Genomic DNA, 25,369 nt, shown 5'->3' with positions numbered 1-25,369 from the left:
TTACGAGTCTCATCGTTTCCACTGATGTACATGTATCGACGTAGCCCGCCGCATACGATTAGTCATCTTTGTTATGAGACGTCTTCGACTCTCATATGGCAACGATAACTGGCTAGCTAATTATTGTTGTTGTTGCTGCTGTTGTTGTGATTGTTGATTAAACAGTTCTTTGTGAACGAGCTAATAATAGAACGTACGATGTATAAAAGTACGGTTCATTCTAGACGTCAATTAGCGTTCAGGCGGAGCTAGAATGTTCAACAAGCTAATTCGGCAGATACGACATAAAAATCATTCGTTGTAAATAAATAAATGTAACTCATATAACTTAGACTCAGTCTTGATAAAGGCACAGTGAGCTCATGCTTAATAGCGATATTAATGCTTGCCGTGCAACAAATTTCTCAACAACAAAACATCTGTAAGCGTTTCGTCGAATCATATATTACGTAAATATAGTGGAAATGCCTCGCGCTTACACCCGTTGACTTAATTCAGAGAAGGCAAACTAACGAAGTCGTTGAATGAAGAAAAAAGTTTTTATGAAAAAAAAACTTCTTTTTTGCGCCAAATAAACAGTATTCGAAAATTTGCGACGTAACTTCAATAAAATCAGTAGTAGGCTTTACTACGTCTTCGGGGAATTTTGAATGTATGTCATTCCCTGTTTGAACATAGACGTTTGTTTTTAGCTCAAGCAATTAACGATTAAGATCATTGTATATCTGGGTGTTTGAAATTCTACTATTTCTAAACTTATTAACTCGAACAATAGCCGATGCCATATGATAAAGAGGCCAATTCCATAAGTTCCTCTCCAGCAGCAGCCGCCCACTATAGATAGTCTTGTCCGTGCAACTGTTTTTTTGAGTTAATCGCGTTAATTATTCGGTTAATCGCGTTTCTATTGTATAGTCGATACATCGAGCGATGTCTTTAAGAAACAGTAACTGCGGCGGTGCTAAAACGTATCGGAACGGCTGCCAGAAGCATTTCGGATCGAAATTAATTAGAAAGAAACTATTCCACTTGTATAGGTGTTTAGTTGTCGTCCAGAATTCACAAATCGACATTTTTTCTTGTTCTTCGTTCATCTCTTCATTTTTTTCGCCGTCAACAATAACTCGCTTGACAACATCTGTATGAATTCCAGATTGGGGCGAAATGTTGGCTCCGTTTCCCTTAAGCTGGTGGACGCTGGTGATTTCTTGTAAGTGAAAAAAATGGGGAATACCTTAGCTATTAACAGAAATTAATGCGCATACAGCGGAGCAAATAATCAATACCATTACGTACAGCCCATTAACAAAGCAGTAGATCAATAATAACTATCATAAAAAACAACGAGTACAAAATTACAGTTGCATTCTCACAAAACCATTTGGTTCTATACTTTTGTTTATTTTTTTAATTTCATCCGCACTAATCTCCATTTTTTTGATGAAGATTATCACTGTAGATTACCGCTAATCTTTGTTCTTTATGCCACCTTTTTGTCGCTGCATTTATGTACCGCGGTTTCTCTCTTGTCGTTCCACTCTACCCCACGGTCCAATACGCTTTCCCAAAATGCTAGTAGCTTTGAACATGTCCCGAAAATGCTTCAACAGCCATATCAACAGTGATTATAATAACAATAATAATCTGATCGACAGCTTCCAAAAATATCAGTAACGAATAAAAAACAAGAGTCAACATATTGTCACTACTCCGACAATAGCTAAAATAACAGTTCCGATAAAATAAACAATCAACAAAAAATGTATCGCATTTTGCCAGAATTAAGCAAAGCGGTCATACAGTGAAGCAAACGCAGTTACAAAAATATCCGAAACTTGTGCATACACGTATGTACGCACCGGAAACATTCTAGTAAATAGCAGAATACAGCTCTCGAGTAGCTCTGAATCCCGATTTATTGTTTAACTAACTAATCCAATTGGTCCTAGTTGTTTTGATGAGAATAGGTATCTGGGCAATACAACTGCTGTCGTACAATCCGAATAGGATTCGTGCTTCGACGCGCAACTTTTAATGACACTTTTTATTTAGGACCTCCGGACACAGATGAGCGGAAATAGAGTAAGCATAAAACTTCAACAAAGTTTCAAATATCTATTGTCCTGGTCATCTTCGGAAGTTTTCGACAATCACAGAAGTATATAAGAAAAAAATAAGCGAACTCATGAAAATACCATACCCGTTATACCGTAAATGCGCACACACAAATAATGATACAAAAAGACCGAATTTCAGTACAAGATCTGTTCATAATGATCACTGTCACATCGTGGCTTCCCCCAAAAGACAACAATTACACGGAGACAGATCGGAATCGGATTCTATAACACGTACCAAAATACTACCGACACACACACGGATACATTAACTACTGTGATCACTCACCTGTCAATCAGCATAGAAGTGCCAGTTAGCGAGATGAGCCGTAAATGAGTATTTGTCTGATTTCGTTCTTAGTACCGTTAACATCATCATTAGCGCCATTCAAGTTACAACAGGATATAAACGATCAACACTAATGAGAAGGCTAGCGATGGGCCGGAAAAAGATGCCTGCGACTTGTCGTCAAACAGACTTTTTATACTAGAACACGCGATAACGATGATTAAGAGCAAGTTAGAGGAAAAAGCTAACTGGTTTAAATACGAGATCTAATCGTAGCAAAGTGATACAACACTAATGATGATAGCTTATGAAAACTACTATTTAGTGAAGACTTACTAGCTACCAAAATTCGTACTACATTCAGATCGTGATTGGTTCGTTGAGGCATACTCTTGTCAATGTCCCGCACATCTTTTTCGTACAACTTCATTCATAGTGTGGAATAATTGTTCCTGTTGCAATGCAGTTGTAGGTTCTTTGCTGTCGATTCTCATTACTTCGTGTCCATATTATTCCCTTTATGAAAAAATAGGTCATCACACATGGCTTTCTTTGTTTCGAAAGTACATTTGAAGCTTCATATTTTTTTCGTCAAGATCTATCATAGACGTTTAGGCAGCAAGAATTCTTGCAAACTTCGCAGGTAAAACGGAAGCTCTTCGCAAAAGCTTTCCTACTATATATTATAGAAACGACTATTTGCAATATATCATCGCCATAGTTTACGGGGTAACGTCGTTGCCCCCTAATCTTAGGTACACGTTGTTGTCTGGGTTCGAACCCATGGTGGCTAGAAAGACAGACTTCGATTTGTGTGAGAGCCAGCCAGCCAGCCAGCCAGCCAGCCGTCTGACGGAGTGCCTAACAGCGATACTGGACGTAAGACTCGAAACAGAGAGGGCTATCTATAATATAGTACATTCAAATTAGAGAAAGCTTTGGCAGGCTCATCCATGAACTCTGGTACGACGAGTGCTAGTGTTTATGAATTTATTTATATGAACAGCAGTGCGTCATTTTTCGAATTCGAGCAAAGATGAGATAGTATTTGATTCTTCCGCACTGTACGAATCTCCAGCATTATTGAATTTTTTCCTCATTGTTACTAGATTCGATACGGCTTCTTAAAAGTCTAAAAAGATCTTCAAGAGGCAAATTGGACAATACTCAATAAGGTTTATGTTTAAAACGAAAATAAATCAAGATGGCCCAAAAAGCCATTTATGATACACCTGGGTCCTTGATGCAGAATTTAACGGCTGTTTTATAGGGAAGAAAATCAATTGTCCATTGGGTTGCTTAGATGAATCCCAATGGTTACTAATCTTTTCAAGACTTTTCTTGCCGTTTTGCTTTTAATAAACTCTTTTTTTGGGGCTTTTGGCCGGCCACCAGTGCAGAACCCAATTTTATTGCAAGTTTTTCTACATAACATATTTAAGCGACACTTCACTGAGTTTACGAACAGCTACTATCAAGAATTACTTACGGATTAAAGGAAATACATTGAAAATCACTAGTTTGGGGTTTAGGTTGCGCATCGAAGTTTTGTGGTAGATGGTGGCTACATTGAATAATCACATTACCAGGAATGACGTATGCAAAAAATATTACCAATGGTCACTCTTTACATCAAAGCTCAACGTTTTTTTACTAACAAACAATAGCTTCTTTCACGCTTTCCTTTAGAACTGATAATCATAAAAACGATGCTCACCTGAGCAGCCAGATATGCCCCCTCCTTCTCCCCCCGAGGCAATACGCTAAAGATGAATAAATCAGTCACAAGTTTAAAAATGAATCTTACACTTACATATTCACGCAGCTATAAAAATGTACAAACTTCGCAAAAATATTCGTTTACACCGATTTCAAAGAAATTTGGAAAAATTTACTAAAAAAGGGCTTTGTCCGCGTAATTTTAAGAACCGGTTACCATACTCTCTGGTATCAAGAAAACGAAGATTGACTGGTATTTTTACTCAGTTACCAATGCTAAGTTTCAAATAAAACGTAGCGCTATTATTTATTATTCGGTCATAAAAATGCTTCTGGTACAGCTTTACAACTTCTTTCACTGGTAAGAACTAGTTACAATTATCACGATTAAATCTAGAGCCCTTTTCTGCTCTTATTCTATACGTTTTTATATCCAGCTGTACTTGAACGACACTATTAAATAAAAGCAGTTAAACCTTTGATAGGTGATAAAATACATTTTCAAAAAGTAGCCGAATGACAAGTCGTGTTTTGCTTTTCCAACACCGCCAGAGTTTTTAACACTTCCGCCAAAAGCAAACTCCTGCCCTGGCTTTCACATATACACCAGTGTGCCCATTAAAATAGATAGAAATGAACACACCGAATAAAGGATATATGTCCGCCCCCTGTTAATACAGTTAACCTTTAACTAGCGGTGCTGTTTTATTGATACCCTGACCCCTGCCAAACATGCAACAATTAACAAATAGAACTAAGCGGGCATTAACACAGAAAGAATGAATCAGGTGGATATACACACATACAGACAGAGAATCGTTATAATCTCGTGCAGAATAACGTTAATAATAATCACGATAATAAAAAAGTAACCATAGCCGTAAGCACAGGCGCAAACGCAACTATAATATCAATAATCGAATTAATATAGTAAAACGGTGGAAGTGAAATGATACAGCTCTAGCCTAGATCGCAGGCGAGTGTTAATCTTGACTGGACGCTTTGGCGAGAAGATTGCTAAAACTATCATGGGCCGCTAAATATGAGTAAGGGTAAGTAAAATTCGCGTCTGCTTATACCTTCGCCTTTTGCCGCTTTGACTCGGTCAATTTAGTTCGTAAAAATATGGATAAACTACTGTAAATACCTGTGCTTCCACTCGGAGTTCTTTTTTTTACAGAAGATGGCCTACAATCGCTAGAGTATTGCATTGTACCATGCCAATAACAAATGTAAGTTCACTTTATTAAACTGATTGCGCGTGTGGTATCATGGTAAATATTTGAAAAGATCACGTCCTGAAAATTTGATGTTAAGATAACAATTATATATATATGCGCGAAACAACTCCTCACTGAAAATGCCAGGTCTGGAAAAATTCAACTAAACTGGAAAAATATATTCTGTGATTAGTGATAGTCGTTTGTGTTTCGTGTGCTTTATAAGCAGCTGGTCGAAAGAATGTAAAACGATATTTTCGACCAGCTGTTATAGGTGGTCGTATCATGTATGGCTCGATTTTCCACCGTCAGCTGCTTGTTGCACGATGACGCGTAGCGATAGCTACTAGATTTCCGAGGAAAGAACAAAAATAACGAGAAACGACGACAACAGCAAAAGAAAAACGCATAGAGACACGTAATAGCTTCTTTGCATTCATCCACATAGTGTATTAAACCACCGTCATATAAATGTGATTGACAGAGCTTGTTTAAACAAATTACGATCACTACATCTATGTTTTCATATGTTATAGGGAAAAATAAACGTACTGAGCTTTTCGGATAAAGGAAATCGGATCTCAAGCTTTGGAATAATGATCAGTTTTTCCCTCTGCTCAGCTCTTTGTTATGTCACTCGGATGGACGCCGAAAAAACTGTTATTATCACACGAATGCTGATCTGGAAAACACAGAATATTGTTAATAGAAGGAACGACAGCAAGAAAATGGAAGCTAACAGAGAATCGACAATAATGAAAGTCATCACAGACTTTCATCTCATATAGCTAAAAAAAAGATCAAAGAAAGCTGCGCATCTTCGGTCGACTCACAGCAACAGGTTAGCAATAACTTGTACAATAAGCAGGATTGGCTAATTATAAACAGTGAAACACGGGGCTGGGAAGACATCCGAAACAAAAATTCGGGAAATCTTTCTTTTGTAGTACGTTAATCTCGTCAGCATCAGAAGACATGCTGCTGTTATATTTTGCCATTTCGATTACTAATTGCTGTTTGTATAAGACAAATGAACAAATCGTACTACATCTCACATGTGCATTAAATGATAAAAAAAAAAAAGACAGCCAGTAAGGGCTGTAGCGAATGGCATTCAATTTTCGCGTAGAGTGTATCCGTCAGATTTTTTCAGTCGGGTTCAACGGCAGGTAGACAAATTTCAATAAATGTACCCATCTGAACAGAAAATGGCACGGTGTCAAATATTCAGGTGCTAATGTTCGAGTCCTTTTTGTCTCGTAGACAGAAATACTAAATTAGCATTCTTTGTTAATTATTAGCAGAGTGTCAGCATGCACGATGCAATTATGTTAGACATGGGTAAAACGAATTTTTCGTGACGGAGCAAAACCTGTTAGATTCAGCCTCACATTTTCTATCCAGCATTGAAATACAGAGCCACTCGTTAACACTAACATTCAGAACTGAATCGAGCTCTTGCACAAATTGCCGATTCACAAATAAAATTTCGTAGTTAAAAAGAACAACGTTAATTTTGTTGGGCTTAATTATACGGTGGAAATACACAACCTGCTCGACGAGACCGCAGTTGATAAACTGCGTTTATCAAGTTCTGTGGGTTGATATTTTAGATGGAAATATAGCGCACAAACATATAAAATATCTGACAAGGTTAAAATTGCTGCAAATGAATAACACAGGTAATCACGGCGTAACGATATATTAGGTTATTCAGAAACGAACCATTACAAAAAGAAAGTTGAACTTGAAAGTTTCAAATCTTGCAGAAGACATCTTGTGAATGAGCATAAAAACCGGCCCATCTTAAAATGGACAGCTGCTAGCGTTCAAGTTGTAAAGATACCGTAGTTGTCAACCTCAGTAAATTAATAAAATAAAAAATTCGGCAAATGGGTTACCGCATGATTTTAGCGAGGATCAAAAACAGGAGTAGACGCTCTAATCTTCGTTTGCTCTCATCATACAATAGTGACCCGTTATTGTGAGTTGACGAGAAGAATGGCTCGTCAGCAATAATCACGGACAGTCACATGAATGTGTGAACGCAATTGACCCGGCTAGATATTACCCTAAAATAAATGCACAGCTGCAAAAGCTTGTGGTCTAATCGTCTAGTATATCCCGCACTAAATGTTATTGACTTTAGCTTTTAAGCGTCGGTTCGTCGATTAAAGCTGTACTGTCAATGACTATAGGAGATGGTGGAAAAGCTTTTGCGTTAAGTATCCAAGATTAGCGAACCACCCCTTATTGCGCGACCTCACACCCTAAGAATCACCGTGGCAAGCTCCCATTTTTCGACTCTATATCATCTAGCGTATTCGCCAGACATTGCTGCCGTAGACTTTGCCGTTTTTTTTAATCTCGACGATATCTTAATAGCAAAATAATTCAAATCTAAACGTCATGTCGGAGCCACCTTTTAAGATTTCAGCAGATGGCGGAATAAGCTGTCAATCAAATGATAGAATTTCATGCGTAATAATCGTGTTTCTTTCATATTTCGGTTGAAAATAGAAAAACTAAGCGTAGAAAAAAAATAGGGTAAAGTACGTCACGTCGTTTCTTCGGCCTACTATATAGTAAAAATTGCATCTGTCAAGGGGCTTTTTTAAACGACCCCTAAGTTTTTGACTAAAACATACTAAAATCTTTCATGTAAAACGCATGTAATTTTTCATGTAAAACGCTGGTAGCTCACAGTTCTATTCTTGTAATTTAAAAATATCCGCATTATTAATTAGCCAATATTTGTTGTTTATATGAATATCTGCGGTGCCAATATATGCGAGAAACCGTTCAAACTGGACTTACGCTATTTAATCACCGAAAGAGATAATATATAAGACATCAAAGACATAGAAATTGTCCACTTCTATTTTAACAACAACACGAACATTACGAAAATATATATAGTAAATGCGGCTAAGAATATAACTACTGGCCTCGTATTAATGTATATTTTATTGTACATATTTACACACACAAAAATGTTAAAAAAGCATATTTCCCGCTGCTTGTATCCCAGTTGTTTGCGCCGGTTAGAAAGAACTTAATGAGAAGCATGCCGAGAAATTTCTTCAAAATGATTCCAAATATTCTAAGACAGAAAGAATCACAGTTTTCATTATTATCTACAAGAGAAAAATCTATTTTGTTTTTCCAAAAGTCAATAAACACTAGAGCCATGCAGGTGGTTAGCCTAATCACAAATTAAAATCATGGCGGTATAGATAATTTAATAAAATCTAGAATGAAAGGTCTAGTCATATGTAGATTAATTACTCGCACTTGTTATCCATCTCGCCTCTTGCCCCTCTTTTGTCTTCTCTGTGTGACCAAACTTTCATTTAAGCACCGAAAATATTCATCTCAATCAATTTTACCTTTGACGAGCTGCAGATGACGACGCTAGTTGAGTCTCTGATCCAAATGCTTTCAATATTCACGAGTTCTTCAAGTTGTCACTCATGGGACTCACGTTTTTCTAGTGCTTGGCAACGTCTAGCGCTCGTACTCGTCAAAAACTCACCACCACTATCACCACCAGCCTTTGTCACACCTACTTTTACTTTTTTTGTGTTCGTCACATACAGATTATTTTACGAACATTTGATTGCATACACATGTATATCAGAAATAATGTACACATAAATCGAATATTGTACATGGCTGTATGGCAATCGACTGTTAAGCGATAGAAATACCGCTAAGTTCCTAAATCATCGTGGTACATACACTGCTCGGCACATATAGACACATTCGTTAAGCTTGTTACTCGCCTATGCTAAGATTTCGCTACCATCTATTACTAAGCTTAGATAGCGAGCATTCTAACGGCACTAATAGTAAAAGAAGTTTTCAGAACAACTCCTGTTTGAATTCGGAACAGTAAACCCCGCGCCAATACACCTCAATCGCAAAGCGTCGTCGCTCAACGTACGACTCGAAGGTATAATGATACGAAAATGCCGCCGGCATCGATTTAAACCAAATGAAAGCTGCCGATCAAAGAGATGAATAAACGCATTTCTGTTTACCCAATCTCTCTATTACCAGTGAACCCCTGTCTGCCCGACATCGCAGAAAACAACAGCAGTAGCTTTTTGTGCTGCAGCGGGTGCTATGGCACGGCCATCCGCCTAACTCAATGGCAACAATGTTTTTGAACTTGCTTAACCCAATTGTAGCGTTTACGACGACAAACCACAGTTGTTGCCGTTTACTAGTCAAGCGAACTCTGCACAAAGCAGCAGAAGCAAAGGAAGAAGGCAGAGCAAATGAATACATATTTACACACATACATATACAGATCAAAGCATCTGAGCAGATAGACACCCCGCCACGAAACAGTACCACTACAAGACACTAATAACAAGGACTTAACGAGCTAATTAATATACTTTATTTGATCTGAGGACACAAAACTACAACAATAACTGCGGAATACGTCTACTATTGTTCTGTGACTTTAGCCCCTTACGACGCCCCCCCGTGAATATAGTCGTGGTCGTTCTGAGGGATCATCGTTAATGTGCGTGTACGTGTGTGATCATCTGATCGACAAAAACTGAGAGAGAAAAGCTGAGATCTACGTACCCAACTGTGACGCGCTTTTATCTAACGACAACTTGTTTTAGCTTATTGTGTTATTGCTTCAATTAAGCAAGTGCATGCGTGTGATACTAATTAAAGCTAAACTGCTGACGGTCAGGCTGCCAGCAGTCTTCCGAGGCGTAGATATACACAAGAACAAGTTCACGCTCTAGAAATGGTCTCCTTGTTGAGTCTTCCTCTTTTCAATAATGTTTCCATCCCAGTGGGAGGCGTTTCCCCGTACTGGTGTCAGTGTCGTCATACATGTTCCTGATTATTTGTGCCGAAGCTACTGTTAAACTGCTATTACAATTAGCAATAGGTATATATATATATATATATATATATATATATATATATATATAGGTGCATACATACGCATGTAAATGTCTGCTTCGCACTCAGCAGGAAAGAAAAGTCAGTGCCAATAACGACACAAGCATCAACAGTTGATCTCGTCTGGCTGGTTAGTAGCGTATCTATCAGACTGTTTACAGGAGAGCAATGCTGTTAAACATCTGACCTGTCGTTTTCTCTCTCTCACTCGCCTGTACTGTCCATGTTGTACTCGGCGCTGCCTATGTAGACGAATGGAAGAGCTAAACGGAGAAAGCTCAGGGGAAAAATCTGCTGAGGACAGAGGCATCACGCACTTGTCAGATGAACATCATAAAAAAAGGGGCAAGAATAACTGACAGTGAGGAAGACAGATTCGGTGGCAATCCACCAGCAGCGATCAGTAACGCCGTCTTCGTTGCGCTGTACATAGAGCAAATGCCAACTAACTAGAGATTTGCTGTTAATAAAATTGGTGTTCGACCTGCATGTGCCACATGTATATGCTGCTGTCCGAAGTTGTGATGCGTGTCCGTCGGTCTCTTCTGTAATGCGTGCCGGCCAGCTGTTCGCTGTTGTTTTGATCAACGAAAATCTATATTTCGACCGGATACCATCCACTTCGGCATCGTCGATCGTGTCACTTCCAGCAGTGACGACATTAGGAATTGAAGCCTATTTTTCATCCGCTCTCACATCGTTTTTGTTGTCGCAGCAGCTTGCGCCACTGTGCGTGGTATCGTATTTGGCTGTCAGCCGCATGGTGGATTGCCTGGCGAGCGGCAGCAGTAGCGAACGGGTTGTGACGACAATTTGGCAGTAACGACGACTGTGTAGTGTGCACCTGACGACATTGTCATTAGACGGCAGCTACTACCAAAGTTGTCGGTGTCGAACGCCCAAATGAATGATCGACGGTTCAGTTTGTCCATTCGACTATGTCTCTCTCTCTGTATGTGTGTGTTTGTCAAGTGGTTATTAAACTACTAATTCTGCTATCAAAGTTGTTGCTGCTGTAGTGGCTGCTGCTGCTACCGACGCTGGGTCTGCTGGAAACTAGTGGCGGTGGGTAGAAGTTCGGCCCAGTTCCTGGGGCATTACGTCTACAACGAATCGTAAGGCGGTCATAGTGGTTTGTGATTGACTGCCTGGCTAGCTATAGGGGCTGCGGGCGACGCTACTGACTTCTGTCGGGCCACTGCTGTCCCCACTGCTCACATCTTCTACCGTTCAGTGGTTGTCTTTAGGTGGTAGTTTCAGCAACGTATGGCGTGTTAGTACGTGAACGATAAGCGACACCAACGCAACCGCAGCGAAATTGTCGTTGCCTGTGGTCGCGGACCATCGCTTAACGACCGAACAGCAGCTGCGGCGCTAGCTAGCGATGGCTCGAGTCGCTTGTCGCGAGCTCCTTGAGCTCGTGCACAGTCTTCGGCAGGAACAGCTGTTTGTCAGTGCCGAGAAACGGAAGATACACCAGCTCAATGATGAGGTGCGTATAAGCGTCATACGTATATAATATAGCGTTGTATATAATACTCATAATAGTAGAATGTATGATAAAGTTGCTTACTTCTAGTGTATCAATGGTACTGACTAGGAGTGATAGTAATAATAATCTACTCCAGAAAAGGCGCTGTGCCTAGATGACGTAAATATGTAGTTAGGTTATTTGGAAAATATTGTCTGAAAAAATAAGAAACCAATGTGGTAGATCGTGTGGGGATAGAATTTCAATTAATTTGGTTCTCGAGGAATACAAGACTTTTTTAGGTAAAAAATAATACCACTACCAGTGAATGCTCACCATGCATATCAACTATGCAACTATGCAACTAAGCAATTGTTAAACGTGCGTATATGTTAGAATCTGTTTACACGGTTGTCTGAGCAGCTGTCTGAAGCAGCATGGGGGTGTTGCTGTTGCTGTGTTAATCGAGTTGGAGAGCTGTCTAGTACGAAGGCACAGGAAGGAAGTGAGAGAAGGGGAGTGACGGACACTATCGTTCTAAGTGTCATCCTGCGTTGAAGCTATGTAGACGCAGTTTGACGATACTGAGCCTTTTGACCATCTATTTCTATTATTAGGAAATAGATTAGGTGTTGATTTTAAATTGTTATTGGGCCGACTTCTGATCTACCTCAGTGGCTCTGTTTAGGTTGGGCCACCAGAATACAAGATAAATCTTAGAGTTACTCGTAAATATTGTATATGAAGTTTCGAAACAGTAAGCAGTAGCAATTTTACAGTTAATTTACAGCCTAGGAAATGTTTTACCTAACAACAAGTGGACGCATAAACAAGTATGTCGTACCTGCCTAGACATAGTTGCGTAACATATATATCAGTCCGTTTAAACATCACATAAAACGCAGGTACTCTGCTCGTGACGAGTTCTATGCGTGCATAAAGTATGCCGGCCACGAGACGTCAGCCGTCGGCGCAGTGTACGCTTTCGAAATAAGAAAATTATGGATGTAATGCTATGTCGTCGCTTTATTCATATGAGGTGATTCAAAGTAACTGTCATTAACGCTATTAAAATTACGTGCCAATAAATGTATTTTCGAACGAAACCTCTCTTCCATTTCTTGCATTCGCTACTGTGTAGCTTTAAAAATTATTATTATATATGTTGTAAACTACCACCGTTAGGATACATTAAAGAAATTTACCGTGCGAGCTCATCTTAAGTTTCGGCCGAGATGAAATTTGAAATTAAGCTTGAAGGACAAAGGAAGGGGTTAGCATTATCGTCGTAGGCGATCCCCGACGGCATATTTTCTGACGTGTGGTGCTGCTAGGTTTAGAAACTTGTCATTTAATTTAAGAATATTCGAACCTGACATCGTGGTTAGAAAGAGGTCTGTCATCTGAAACAATAAAACGTATTATGTTTTTATAAATTACTAAATGCTTTTCATATTCTAATCAACTTCCTTTAGAACTATTTGATACTTTTCACATGCTGATGAAAAATTTTGCTATAATACGTTAAATAAAGATGAGTAAGAATAACTTTTTGTTACTTAGGCTTGAAAGTATTTTTAGAACATGTGTAACATGCTACCAAATCAATTCGTTCCCTTCACTGAGTTGATATGAATATTATATAGGCATCTGCTAATGAATAAAGATAAAAAAACAACCTATTAAAATATTACTACTTTCGTAACAATAAAAGCCGCCCTGCATATAAAATTGGTTTGATTGAAAGGTCAGTTAAGATATATATAATATATATACATATATATAAGTATTGGTTAACCTGCTAGTGTAATTGAGGGATAAATTTATTGTGATATAATGATACAGGCTTCATTTGATAGTGCTTCTGCTAAGGAAGCGTGTTTGATCGGTAGTGAGTGAAGAATTCTTGGTGTATTTCCTTGTGCTTAGAATCCACATCGTTTCATATGTATGTCTTCCAGACATGTCAATTTTCGACTGCTAACGGAATCACTAGCTATTTGTGGCATAAACAAGTTGGAATTCTGTGACAAGGTTTTAGTACGATTCAACATTATGTCAATACACTGAAATGAGCTGAGTCACATTTAATATGTTGCCGATTTCTACATACGTCTGGATGGATAACTGCAGCTTCGCTAAATCGGCTATAAATTGGGCGTAAGGAAGATATATTTCTACAGAACTAAGGAAATCGATCTTCCGAGCGGGAGACCAATCAGGAAAATCATTGCAAGACCCTTTGGTTCTATCCACCGTAATCCCCTACCGTAAAAGCTAGTTGTAATTTGAGCCTATGCACAAGTGCCATTCATTAATAAATGTCTTCACGTAAAATCTTATTAAAAAGGAATCCGCAGAATATACTTGGTCAGCAAAATTAGTTAATTTTTTGTGAATCTGGCGGGCACGGAAGGAGCTTCAACAGTACAACAAGCCACTTGATGTTTAAACACTACACAGGTTTCAAAAGATTTTCTATTCTTCACGATGAACTATACAAGTCACATAAATACATGCTTTGTATGAAGAAAAACGGTTGTAAAGAATCTAGTGTTCACATACAGGTTATGTTAAGCTACCTGTTTAAAAGTAAGCAAACGGTCTAGCCGAACGACGTAATAACCCCAACTATGACGTCATTAGTTCAAAAAAGGTTTCGGGAGATTCGGCAGTACCTTAATACCGGAATTGCAAAGCTTACGGTTTGTGTACTCGACAAATTTGACAACTTGCAGGTGCGGCGATGTTCAGACCGCTTATTCGAACGAGCATGGACCGCTCGGCATCAACGGATCAACCTGGATCGATACATACTCAGTATGCAAGACATTCAGAGTGCTCATCGAAAGGCGGTGCAACTCGACGGAGTGCACTTTGTTGACTCCTACAAACGGTTAGGCAATGCTGATCCACCGGTCAGTGACCTAATCAAGGCCCTACGAGAGAATCCCAAATTGCTTGCGCTCTTTCTCGACCGTTGCGAACAAATTAAAGTCAGGTAAGCCTAGATGATATTAAAACAATTAGGATTTCTCATAAATGTTGAGATTAAAAAGATACATGTGTTGATAAGTAAGCATTAGCTTTGCAGAAAGATCCTTACTAGTCCCTTTCAATTGTAATGTTTGTTATACTGATGTTGTCAATTTATGCTTAGGTACATGTTAAACCTGTAGTTTACTACAATTTGACCAGAGAGAACAATGTAATGGAGCCGAACGAAGACCATTTACGTAAATGTATGTCGCTCATGAAATAATCTGCAGTGGGTCGAGGTTCAAACGCTTAGGCTTTTCACGGAAACGTTTATTGTGATTTGTTTAACCCAATGACCACCAACGACCATCAAAGGTCTATGTAGTCCTGGCAATTAACGTTACGTCTTGGTAATGATAATGGGTCACAGACCTATTTTCAGACTATGGTACCAGCCAGCTAGCTAAATTTAATTCGTGAATGAGAAAGTCTGCATCGAAGACTGACAGTCTAATCTCTAAATCCTAAGGTGTGAGTAATTTGAACTATTTGAGCAATAATATTTTGCGTGTAAATGCGTGAATAAGTGCCCGAGCAATGTGCACAAAACTCTATATATCGGAACTGTTTCTTAAAAAATATGTTACAGTCTAAATTTAGGACTAAATTTTATATTAACTGAAGGATACCCATCTCCGCCTTGAGTGACTTAGGAAAAGGCTTCTTGTGAATCGGCGCAGACCTTCAGTAGCAAAATTGGCTTATTATTTCGCTTGCAACTTTAGAAATCGTTTTTTACCAAGTACCTTAAAACACTTGAACAACGGTAAAATGATGGATGACACGTTATGCACGAGTGGTACGCGCGTTCAAAGCCGAAGAGGTCCTCCTTTGTTGATACTCATCTTCGGACTCTGTTGCCGAAGAATGCACTGACATATTCCTTAACAATAATGAATAATCCTATTGAGGCTTTCATCTTTCACGGAAAATTTCATAAGCGTTGTCCTCATGAGATCTAATTAATGTTTACTAAGTTGATGATATGAATTATGTCTACATTATTTTTATTCGGTATTGCAAAATATGCTTGCAATTTTTTTCTAATCGCATATGCATATCTGCGAGAACTATTATTCAGATGTATAAAAGTACAAAAACGTATACATCATGTAGGGTAAATCGCGTAGCTCCACTGTTCCGTAGAATCTCACAGAAGTGTCGATCTGTGATTTCATGTGTTCTCTACGATGCGCCTGGTGCAACAGAGGATTACAATTATGCTTTGCCAAGGTTATTTGGCCATAGGGAACGAACCTCAGCACTAAAGAAAATAAAGAAGACGACGTGTAATCATGCTTATTTGTATTTTAGTGCCCCAACTTTGCAACATCTGATCAGTGGAGTGATGATCTCTCTGTATGGAGCTTGCCTGCTTTCTGAAGACAACAATTATGCTCTTGTACTTCTTTATGAGCTCATGCACCTCCAACTGCCCAGGTGGGTATCTTTCTTGCTATTTCGCTTGGTGTACTAATTTGGCACTGATTAAAATGTAATTTTAACGTCCAGGTGTTGCCCCTGAAATTAGACTAGACGTACTAGCCAGTTTTCTAGCAAATTTGAAAGTCGTAATGTCCAGAAACAATAAGGTCATCAGAATTCCGTCTAATAAATTTCCGATTCTATTACAGATTATTTTTAACCCTATATTCTTATTATAGGACGGATCAGCTCCGCCGCCTTCTTCAAAATGGCTCGTGCACATTCAGTCGTTGTTATAAAGCGTTTGTTGAGGCACACCTACCCGCCAAACTATTTCTCACCTCAGCTCTCAGAAATGCCATCATTCAGGTACATCCCTATTTTACTTAGAAAATTATATAGCGAGGCGCAATCTGATATACGCAATGAAGCAGTTTACCCAGTCAAAAATTTAGAATAGGTAGGACGACTAAGTAATTCATTCAAGACAAAATTAGTGAAAACGACTTTACACGGTGAACTTTGGCTTGTTCTGGAACAAAAAAGTGGACCATAGCTCATAGATTAGATAGATAGAAAGATAGATTTATCTATCCTTTAGCCTGAATCTGACGCAGTACACCTGAGTAGCTGTGTATTCATAAAACAAATTTATATTCTATATATATGTTTATTACTGAATAGGTGCTTGTAAATGACGACCTCTACCTAGATATTGAACCAAATAGCGCAGTGGTACGATTCGCCCCTGAAGAACGAATGCGTCATTTCGGCCCAGAAGGTACACCACAGTATGAGTCCAGCCTCCGTACCTATCGTGCTTGGTCAATAAGGTAAGTGTATTTGAAAATAGCAAGCCAAACTTAGCCGAATCTTTCGTTTAAGAAATCCTTCGTTCATGTGGCTATAATAAAACGTGATGGGTTATTAGACTTTCAAGACCCAAATAGCCTAACGCTGATATTTTTTACGTTGCACTATTGTAAACAAATTATGTTATATGTGAAATGTTTTTTTAGGAAATTGACCGCTTTGGCACAGCTGTTCCTTGACGGAATATCCGAGTCAATGTTCTGCTTTCCTCCAGCACTGGCATGGCTTGTCCGCCAATTCTACGGGATCATTCTTGACGAAAACAAGATTGAGCCACGACAGATCGCTGTCATCTGTGCCGACCTCGTCTTTTACTTTTTTATTTGTCCGGCTATCGTTAACCCGGAACTGTACGGGGTTATTGAGGAGGGACTGCATATCGGGCAGTGTGCACGTTTCAACCTGATCCAGGTTGCACGAATTATTCAGGTGTTGGCTATGGCTCGTTACGAACCCATCGACGAACGACTGGAGGAGGTGTATCGACACTTCGACAAAGAGCTTCTGCCCAACATTCTTGAAGAGATTATTCGAGGCAGTCAGCAGACGGACCTACTAAGTGACTTGCTAAATGGGTCAGCCGTCAACACCGATCCATCCGTAAATACGCAGGACAACAGTGGTCCATTGACAAGGTAAACATTTACAATACATGCAATTAGCGGCACAAGTCGTTGGGAAAATGCCTAGCTATACACTTCTCTATAAGGTAACTATGGCAACATAGCAACATTCTTTTTGGGAGCGGATGAAATAATAGCATTAGTAGATACAACAGAGTAACTGATACTCAAAACCTAGTTGAAGAACATACCTATAAATTAGGCATTTAGTTTCATGACACATTAAGAACAATGCTATTCCCGTAACAAGACACAGTTCGTGTTGAAATTAGAACTTTATTCATTTTTTTTCCTGATGTACAGGAATGCCGTTCTTATAAGTACAGCCGAGCTGCAAGATTTAGTGTCAACCCTTCATCAAGTTTTGGATTTAGAGAGTAACGGCTCATTGCTCCGCGAATGGCTACAGCCTATTATGGAGCACGTGCCTACACATTTACCTTTAAATATTCAAGGAACGAACAATCACAATGGTCACTCGATGGAGGATGGAACACTCAAGATGGCTCTGATGACGAAGGTCAGCAGAATGCGTAATCCTGGACAGAGAGGTTCTCAACACGCGATTGCTCTGGACGGTTCATCGAATGAGACTGCTGATGAATTTTCAGCCAAAGACAGTAATGATGTTATTACCGAAGTTCTCGTCGTGTCCTTACCAAACCCAGGTCGACGAGAATTCCCTGGCGCCATGCCTGAAGAAAAGGTCCTCAGTCTTGAGCAAAGCAAGCGCAGCGCTACAAAGGTTCGCCTAAACCTTGACAACCTAGAAGAAAAATCCTCAACAGGCTCAGGAAAACGGACACGCTTCTTCGGGGATCAGGAGTCAATTGCCGGAGCGAGTGACAACCTGGAAGCAGGCCTGTCAGAGGCAGCAAGCGTGGCATCATCCCTTGATATCGAGGAAAATGCTGACAACTTGTCTGATATGGTATCCGCTAACGTTAGTGGGCCGGGAACGCCCTCAGTTAGCGGGCGCGATACCCCGTCATCGCACGGTGCTGCGCCGGTGCCTCCCCATCCGGCACAAATTGCCGAGCAGCTTCAATTGCTACAGGGTGGGGGTAACCAAGCGGAACAGCCGCAGCTAGCAGTCCAGGCTCAGATACCTACACCAGCCAACATTCCCTCCCGACGTCGTGCCCCTCCACGTCCCGAAGCTCAGAAACAGATGGACATCGAAGACCGCTTTGGACGTTTTGGCATCAGCAACGGCTCTGGAATCGGTTCATCGGTAGCTGAAGAAGAGACAAAGTCGATGGTATCCGACACATGGAGCACCGATGTTCTTGGTAGCGACTCCGAGGCGCACTATGGAAGTGGGGCGGGCGGTGGAGTACCCTCCGCACACGAACAACAGTTACATATTGAGTCTCACCTGAATGCGATGCAGCAGCACATCCATGGGCATCTTTCTCAGCATAACGTCAATGCAATGCAACAACAACAACAGCAATTAATCGAGCTAAGTGAGACACAATCAGATGCATGGAGTACAGCGGCAATGACGTCCTACTCGGATCTCGACCGTCTTCAAGAGGTCGATCCCGAAGATGACTTGTTAATGATGATGCCCTCTGAACGACGCCGCTCCGCCGAAGATGTTGGAGCATCAATGGACGTCGGGCCAGGCGAGCCAGAAAACGGAGCAGGCATGTTTGTTGGACGGGTTGTAAGGGATAATGTAGGGAATGGAGGGGGCTGTGCTGATCGGCAATCGACGCCCACGAATTTAATCAAGCTCAATTCAAATGATGGAGATGAACCTCCGCCACTCATTGATGTAGGCGATAATGCCTCAGCGGTACGATTACGAGGAGCCAATTCACGGCAACAAGCCCTATCTGGAGTGTCTGCCGATACACCTCTAGTTGAGACTGATCCACCCCAACAAGGTTAGTGAAATTGTACAATGTGATATGCACTTTTATTTGTTAATGCTAGAAAAGTGTAACAAAGATGCTAGAACAGTTAAGAAACTCAGTCATAAATCTGCAATTATTTAGAACTTCGCATTATATTACATCTAGGTTTTGTTTTGGACCCTATTCTAGGTCCCATAACCCAAGAAATAGCGTAGACTACTCTCTATTTACAGATGACTTATTATCGGGAGCATTTGCTCACAGTTTGTCGAACGGGTCGGTTGCGTCTTTTGGAAGCTCCACACCGTTTGGAAGTGTCATTGAGGCTGCAGCTCAGGGTAGCCAGAGTTTGGGTAGGCTAAGTTTCGCTATGAAAGAACATTCGCCGTCCCGGGAAAACCTTCTTGACCGAGATCTCACGGTTAGTTAAATTTCGTCTATCTTCAAAGGCTCGTTTCTCAATGCAGGCTGGTGTAATTCTCATCGATGCGGCTTGTAGTTTTAATCAAGCTGCTTGTGGCGTATTGTAGAATTTTAGGTTTGAGTTAACCCAGTTTCTAAAAACGATTTTTAATTTACAAAATGTTAGTGATATGAAATATAAATACATTTTTAACTCAACTTGTGTATACATTTAGTGTTGATTAGATAATCTTTTCTTGGTAAACGAATCGAGGACCCATAATAAAGTTACACAATAGCTCCAAAACATTCTTAGTCTACTTATCCTATAGATTAGTCTAAAGTCGTCAACGTTTTCTTAGCAGTTCAACAACGGCTCGGTCTTGGACAATGGAAGTTCGGTTGTGGCGGTAGCTCTCCCTGTCAAGCCACAAGGAAGCGCCGACAGCTCCGACGGGAACTCCGAGAGCAGTTCGGATCTTCTAGGCGGAATAGCTGGACCTGTGGGTGCTGGCGTAGTAAGCGGACGAAGCAGTGGGCCTGGATCAGCCGGTGACGACAGCGAGCGGCAGGTGCAAATGCGCAGCGGGGCCATCCCAAAAACACCGCGAATCCAGCTTCAGCAGCAGCAGGTATGGATGAACTCGTTTCCTACGAAGCATGTCATCAAGCGCGGGTACCATAATCATTGTAGGTCAAACTTCGCAAACCAAAGTGTACTCATGGATTCACGACGGTTTCAGATTTCTAGTTCTGATCGAGCATCTGGAGGTGGTTCTGGTGCCCGCCACAACCGTCAATCAGGTGGAAGCGGCCAACGAGGCTTCCTCAGGAAATTCGGGAATATCAAACAGAGTATCTCATCTAAAGTAAAAACTCTAGATCGAAATTCGGGCTTCCGAAGATTCACACCAGACTTAGATAATGGCGGTACAATTCATGATGAAGCCGGACCTTTAGGAGCGGATCATCAAATTGTAGGAGCTATGCCAACGCCTACCGTGCAGTGTAAGTTATGAGTTCGCACGTAGCTTTCTAAAACAGCTTTTCTGCTTCCCCGAAAACTTTTTGATATGGTCTAATCTGGATCACTTTATAATATACACGGTTACAACTCTCCTCGAGTTTAGTTTACCTCTTCAAAAGCCAGAAAGCTTACAAAGCTGTAAAATCAAATCGTATATTTACATTATTGTAGTCATGGACGCATCAGAAATTCTTGAAAAATACCGAGGGAAGAATCGAGGCGATGCTGAGGCGCCAGGTGGCGGGCTTATGGCCGATAACGCCTCGTCTGTGTCTGGTGGTGATTTGCTGGAATTGGATGAAAGCGAGGCGTCTGAGCAAAGTCCTGAGGAAGTAGCATTTCTTGACGCAAAACGAAAACTTAGGACAGTCTTTGCTAATGGCAACATACAGGTAAGTCGAAATCAAATTTTGCCCAGTTTTGTTAGCTACGGGTAAAGTAATATTTTAGAGAAAACGCTTCATTTCGTATAACCGAACGTTTGTTTAGTATATGTGCACGATATTATAACCTACTGCGCCACCGAGCCCTGGATTTATGCTATCAATTACAATTTCGTATCTATAGACCCTTCACTTGGACCGTTCTCGCGTCGAGTTGCTCCTGCTGCTTAAGATGATGCTGGCGGAGTCCGTCGGCCTACAGAATCACCAGCAGACTGCGCAGTTGCATGAAGCGATCCGTTGCGTATCAAAGCTTGACTCTTCGATGTAAGTTAACCAGGCTAAGTGTAAAAATATTTAATCAAACTTTTACCGAAATATTAGTTCGTATGTTATTGGACTGCTACTATCTAATGCACTTGGCTTATTTTTTTATCCTGCGAAATTAGTCGCAAATAATTTTTAGTAAGTAAATATCAAAGTGTATTTTTTTCAGCCTGATATTGTTTTGCAAACCATGAATTATTTTAGTGAGTCAGTTGGAAACATATAGGTGAATTAAAGTCGAAATGAAGCAATGACGTTCGCATGGTCATAACCTCGAATTGATATTTTCAGTCACATTTTAACTGGTGAATATTGACGCGTTCATTCCCGTTTTTCTTAGGCAAGAACGGGTGCTCTACGCTATGCGTGAAGACTATCGCCAGAGAGCGGCGTACGTTTCCTATCTTGTTCGAGCACGCCAGGGGCTTGAAAGCACTTTAGCAGGACTGCAGACCTTATTGTCACACGTCAAAAAAGACAAAAGTGTATCGCATGGATATCTAACGGCGCAATGCGTCCTGGAGTTTTTGCAGATCGTTCGACGGAAGGAGATCGGCCTCAGTTTAGAAGGGCTCGTCTTTGAGTTTAAGGATCTAGATGTGTCCGACGAAAAGGCAGTCTTGGTTGAAAAATATTTGGAAAGGCTGTACAAGGAAATGAGCGCACATCCTCTTTGGCACGGTAGGTAAATTATCGTGGATTTTTAATAAGCTTATATCTACAGGGGCTAACTTAAAAGAGAGCGTTTTTTTTTGTAAATCTAAATACATTGATAAAGTTATGATCTATCTTACTAGTATTTGGTTAAACTAAACAGCAAGTGAAGTTGGTGTTAAATCATAAGTACGATTCGAATTTAATATTTTGTACTATCTGTGGGTACATTTGATTTACATACATCTAGAGGCTATCTTTATTGAAAAATCCTGTTTATTACAGCGAGCACTGAAGAGTATTTAGCATTATCGGAATCCACTCTAGAGCGTCTGGTGATGGGCAAATTGTACCTGCATGCACTTTTCCCCAACGGCGATATTGACCTTCATCGCGACCAGGTTCTCACAGCGCATATGCGAAAGCTGGCTCAAGTAATTACGCCGCAGCACCGGGCACTTCGAATTCCACGGGGATATCTTCTCGAGTGTCCTTGGCCTTCGGCACAGGCTGCCATTGCTACACTCAATGCATACAAAGTATGGTTTACAGCTTGTGTTGTTGTAAAGCTTTATTCGTTTTATTTTTCAAAGTTCTGGAACCTTTCCAATACAGCTAATAAAACATACTTTACTTTAACGTAGCGGATAAAATTATAATTAAATACACACGATAAACAAGAACAAAAAGTCCCAAACTAGAGCCGTCTGATGAAATTTGTTTAGCAATAACATGCTAGCAGGTATATCTAACAAACTTTGTTTGTCCATTATTTGCTGTGATGCGATTTTCAGGCTCCCAGAGACAAATTAAGTTGTGTATTTTTGTGCTGCAAGACCATCCTTGACCTTCTTCACTTGGCGAGTAGTTCGGCAGCCGCAGCCGATGACCTCTTCCCTATTCTCGTCTACGTGCTCATTCAAGCAAACCCTCAGTACCTGCTATCGAACATCGAGTACGTAAAACACTTTTGTTCTGGCTATCAAGACGGCGAAGCTGGTTACTATTGGACTATGCTTGACAGTGCTGTTGTCTTCATCAAGAGTTTGGAGTATAACTAATTATATATTAGTGATATTCCAAAGGTACATATATATTTATACATACTAAAAATTAGTAATTCCGGCAATTTATGCTGTATGGTCACATAGCCGTGTATGATAATGATAACATCGTTCTATGGAGAAAAAAATATCAAACGAACTTTTCTTTTACCAATGTCGTAAACGGATGAAATAGAATGGACGTTAAGCAATCACTGCGGCCGAATATAACAGCAAAAGAACAACAACGAGTAAACCAAATAAGGAAAGCTGCAATTTTTCGACGAAAGACGAAGACTAATAGGCAAATAGTACAATTATAATAGCTTGAAACGTGTGCAAGCAAACGTCTGTAACAGATTGTGTCTATTGTAAAGTACTCTTCGTCGAGCCGACTACGATGCAACCAGGATTTTAGAACCTTCCGTGGGGTTGTGATGGTCATCTTAATGATTGCCAACCAGGGAATAATGATCATTATCGTGATGATTAAAAACTAGAAGAAGGAGTGGGACTCGAGAGAATGTACTCGTTGGTGATAAATAGATTCTACTGAAGGTGCAAAATCATGAGCATTTGCCGCACAAGTGTCGACTTCTTGTCATCACAGAGTAGGTAGCCATCACAGTATAATAGTGAACGCCTGCGCCAGTGTATAAGCCGACAGTTATTTAATGTTTATTATTGAGGAAAAAACCGGTTAAATTATAAAGCGCTGGGGAACCAACCCCATCAGACAAGAGGAAGCTCTTTTCAGCCGTGCCAGGTGGGAACATTTGAGAATGCTTATTCGAAATTGCAAAGATGCTTCATGAAACATTGTTTATAATTGATTAGTGATACTGATGGTCTGGGAAAGTGCCGACCGGTTCATAATGCACGGATCGAACAATATACGTCTGGAATGGAAATGCAACAATGACGAGGTAGAGTCTGTTATAGGCATCTTTTTCACATTACAACTTTGGGTGATATATACAGAGGAATATATAAATATACATATATTAAGATATATAAAATTCCCATAAATATATACGTAAATACAGATTTAAAAAAAACAGCTGCATAGATTTAGGCCAATAAAAGTGGTATCTGGCCAATATTCTCCAAGTCTGTTGGGAAGATATATTAAAATGTAAACAAGTGTTGTCATTGAAGATAGGTGGATCGTATATATCAGCCAAGTATCCAATAACAACGATTTAAGCTTTGTGAAGCTTATGGCACTCAAAGGGTGGAAGAGGGCCACGATAACTCTAGATAGTATATTCTGGGTAATGTCAAGTGATTAGATATAAAAGAATGCTTGATAATAAATTCAAAGCACGCTCACTTTAGAATAATAATATCCACACATCGATGCCCACATGTTCACCCTTAAGTCCCAACTGTTGAATAGGGCAAACAGAAAAAGACGAGCTATAAAATAATCAGCACTCATGTATACGTATCTTGCTTGACAAGTTTTATCATGGTCAAACTGAACTGTTTGTCAAATCTTTTTAGTCGAGCGTGATTAACTTCAAAGCATATGAAGGCCCGAAGAAACTATGTTTCTGATGTGATCAAGAAAGAGATACAGCAACAAGTATCGTTTACAAGCTGAAACAAATATGAATGGAAAACATACTATGAACAATTTTTTTTGCTTCATCATACGCAACGTTTAGCGAAAAAGGGATATATAAAATAAGCAAAGTAACGAACTACTTTACATGTACAAGCAAAAGCGTAGAATAATTCCAGTGCTATAAACATACCATACTAACGTGTGTCTTAAAGGAAGACCTCGAGCTTCGAAAAAGGCAAATTTCGATAAAATATGACGGTCTGAGAGGGACTGAAAATATATTAAAACAATATACTAGAATGTTACTGTATGGGTGAAGAATGAGTAACGGAATAGAAGCTTTACTAAATGAAACAAGAGAGGTGACGCTACTAGGTGTAAATGTAT

General features: G+C 40.0%; 2 protein-coding genes across 4 annotated transcripts in view; one reads left to right on the top strand and one right to left on the bottom strand.

The window, feature by feature from the left end:
• Positions 1 to 9,378, bottom strand: part of LOC111243540 (uncharacterized) — a 59,598-nt gene extending 50,220 nt beyond the window's left edge. Inside the window, exon 1 of the mRNA XM_022789283.2 lies at positions 8,735 to 9,378. The gene's annotated coding sequence lies outside the window, so the exon portion shown is untranslated. The remainder of the gene's footprint in view (positions 1 to 8,734) is intronic.
• A 190-nt stretch (positions 9,379 to 9,568) lies between these two features.
• Gapvd1 (GTPase activating protein and VPS9 domains 1) lies at positions 9,569 to 24,555 on the top strand. Of its 3 annotated transcripts, none has more exons than XM_022789278.2 (16): positions 9,569 to 11,772; positions 14,490 to 14,752; positions 16,105 to 16,230; positions 16,455 to 16,584; positions 16,900 to 17,048; positions 17,235 to 17,723; positions 18,015 to 19,606; positions 19,810 to 19,997; positions 20,344 to 20,610; positions 20,722 to 20,986; positions 21,177 to 21,397; positions 21,573 to 21,715; positions 22,056 to 22,396; positions 22,655 to 22,908; positions 23,164 to 23,324; positions 23,609 to 24,555. In XM_022789278.2, the coding sequence occupies exons 1-16, from the start codon at positions 11,665 to 11,667 to the stop codon at positions 23,733 to 23,735; spliced, it is 4,824 nt and encodes a 1,607-aa protein (XP_022645013.1). In that variant the 5' UTR covers positions 9,569 to 11,664; the 3' UTR covers positions 23,736 to 24,555. The 3 variants fall into 3 exon arrangements, with proteins under 3 accessions (XP_022645013.1, XP_022645012.1, XP_022645014.1); XM_022789277.2 differs by having other exon boundaries at positions 20,341 to 20,610; XM_022789279.2 differs by having other exon boundaries at positions 20,341 to 20,610; positions 23,164 to 24,555.
• Positions 24,556 to 25,369: the final 814 nt, after the last annotated feature.

Source organism: Varroa destructor, unplaced genomic scaffold (genome assembly GCF_002443255.2).
Source record: "Varroa destructor unplaced genomic scaffold, Vdes_3.0 BEIS01000001.1, whole genome shotgun sequence".
In the NCBI taxonomy this organism is placed as follows: domain Eukaryota; kingdom Metazoa; phylum Arthropoda; class Arachnida; order Mesostigmata; family Varroidae; genus Varroa; species Varroa destructor.
Note: the sequence above shows the minus strand (reverse complement) of the source record. Positions and strands in the feature narration are given on the sequence as shown.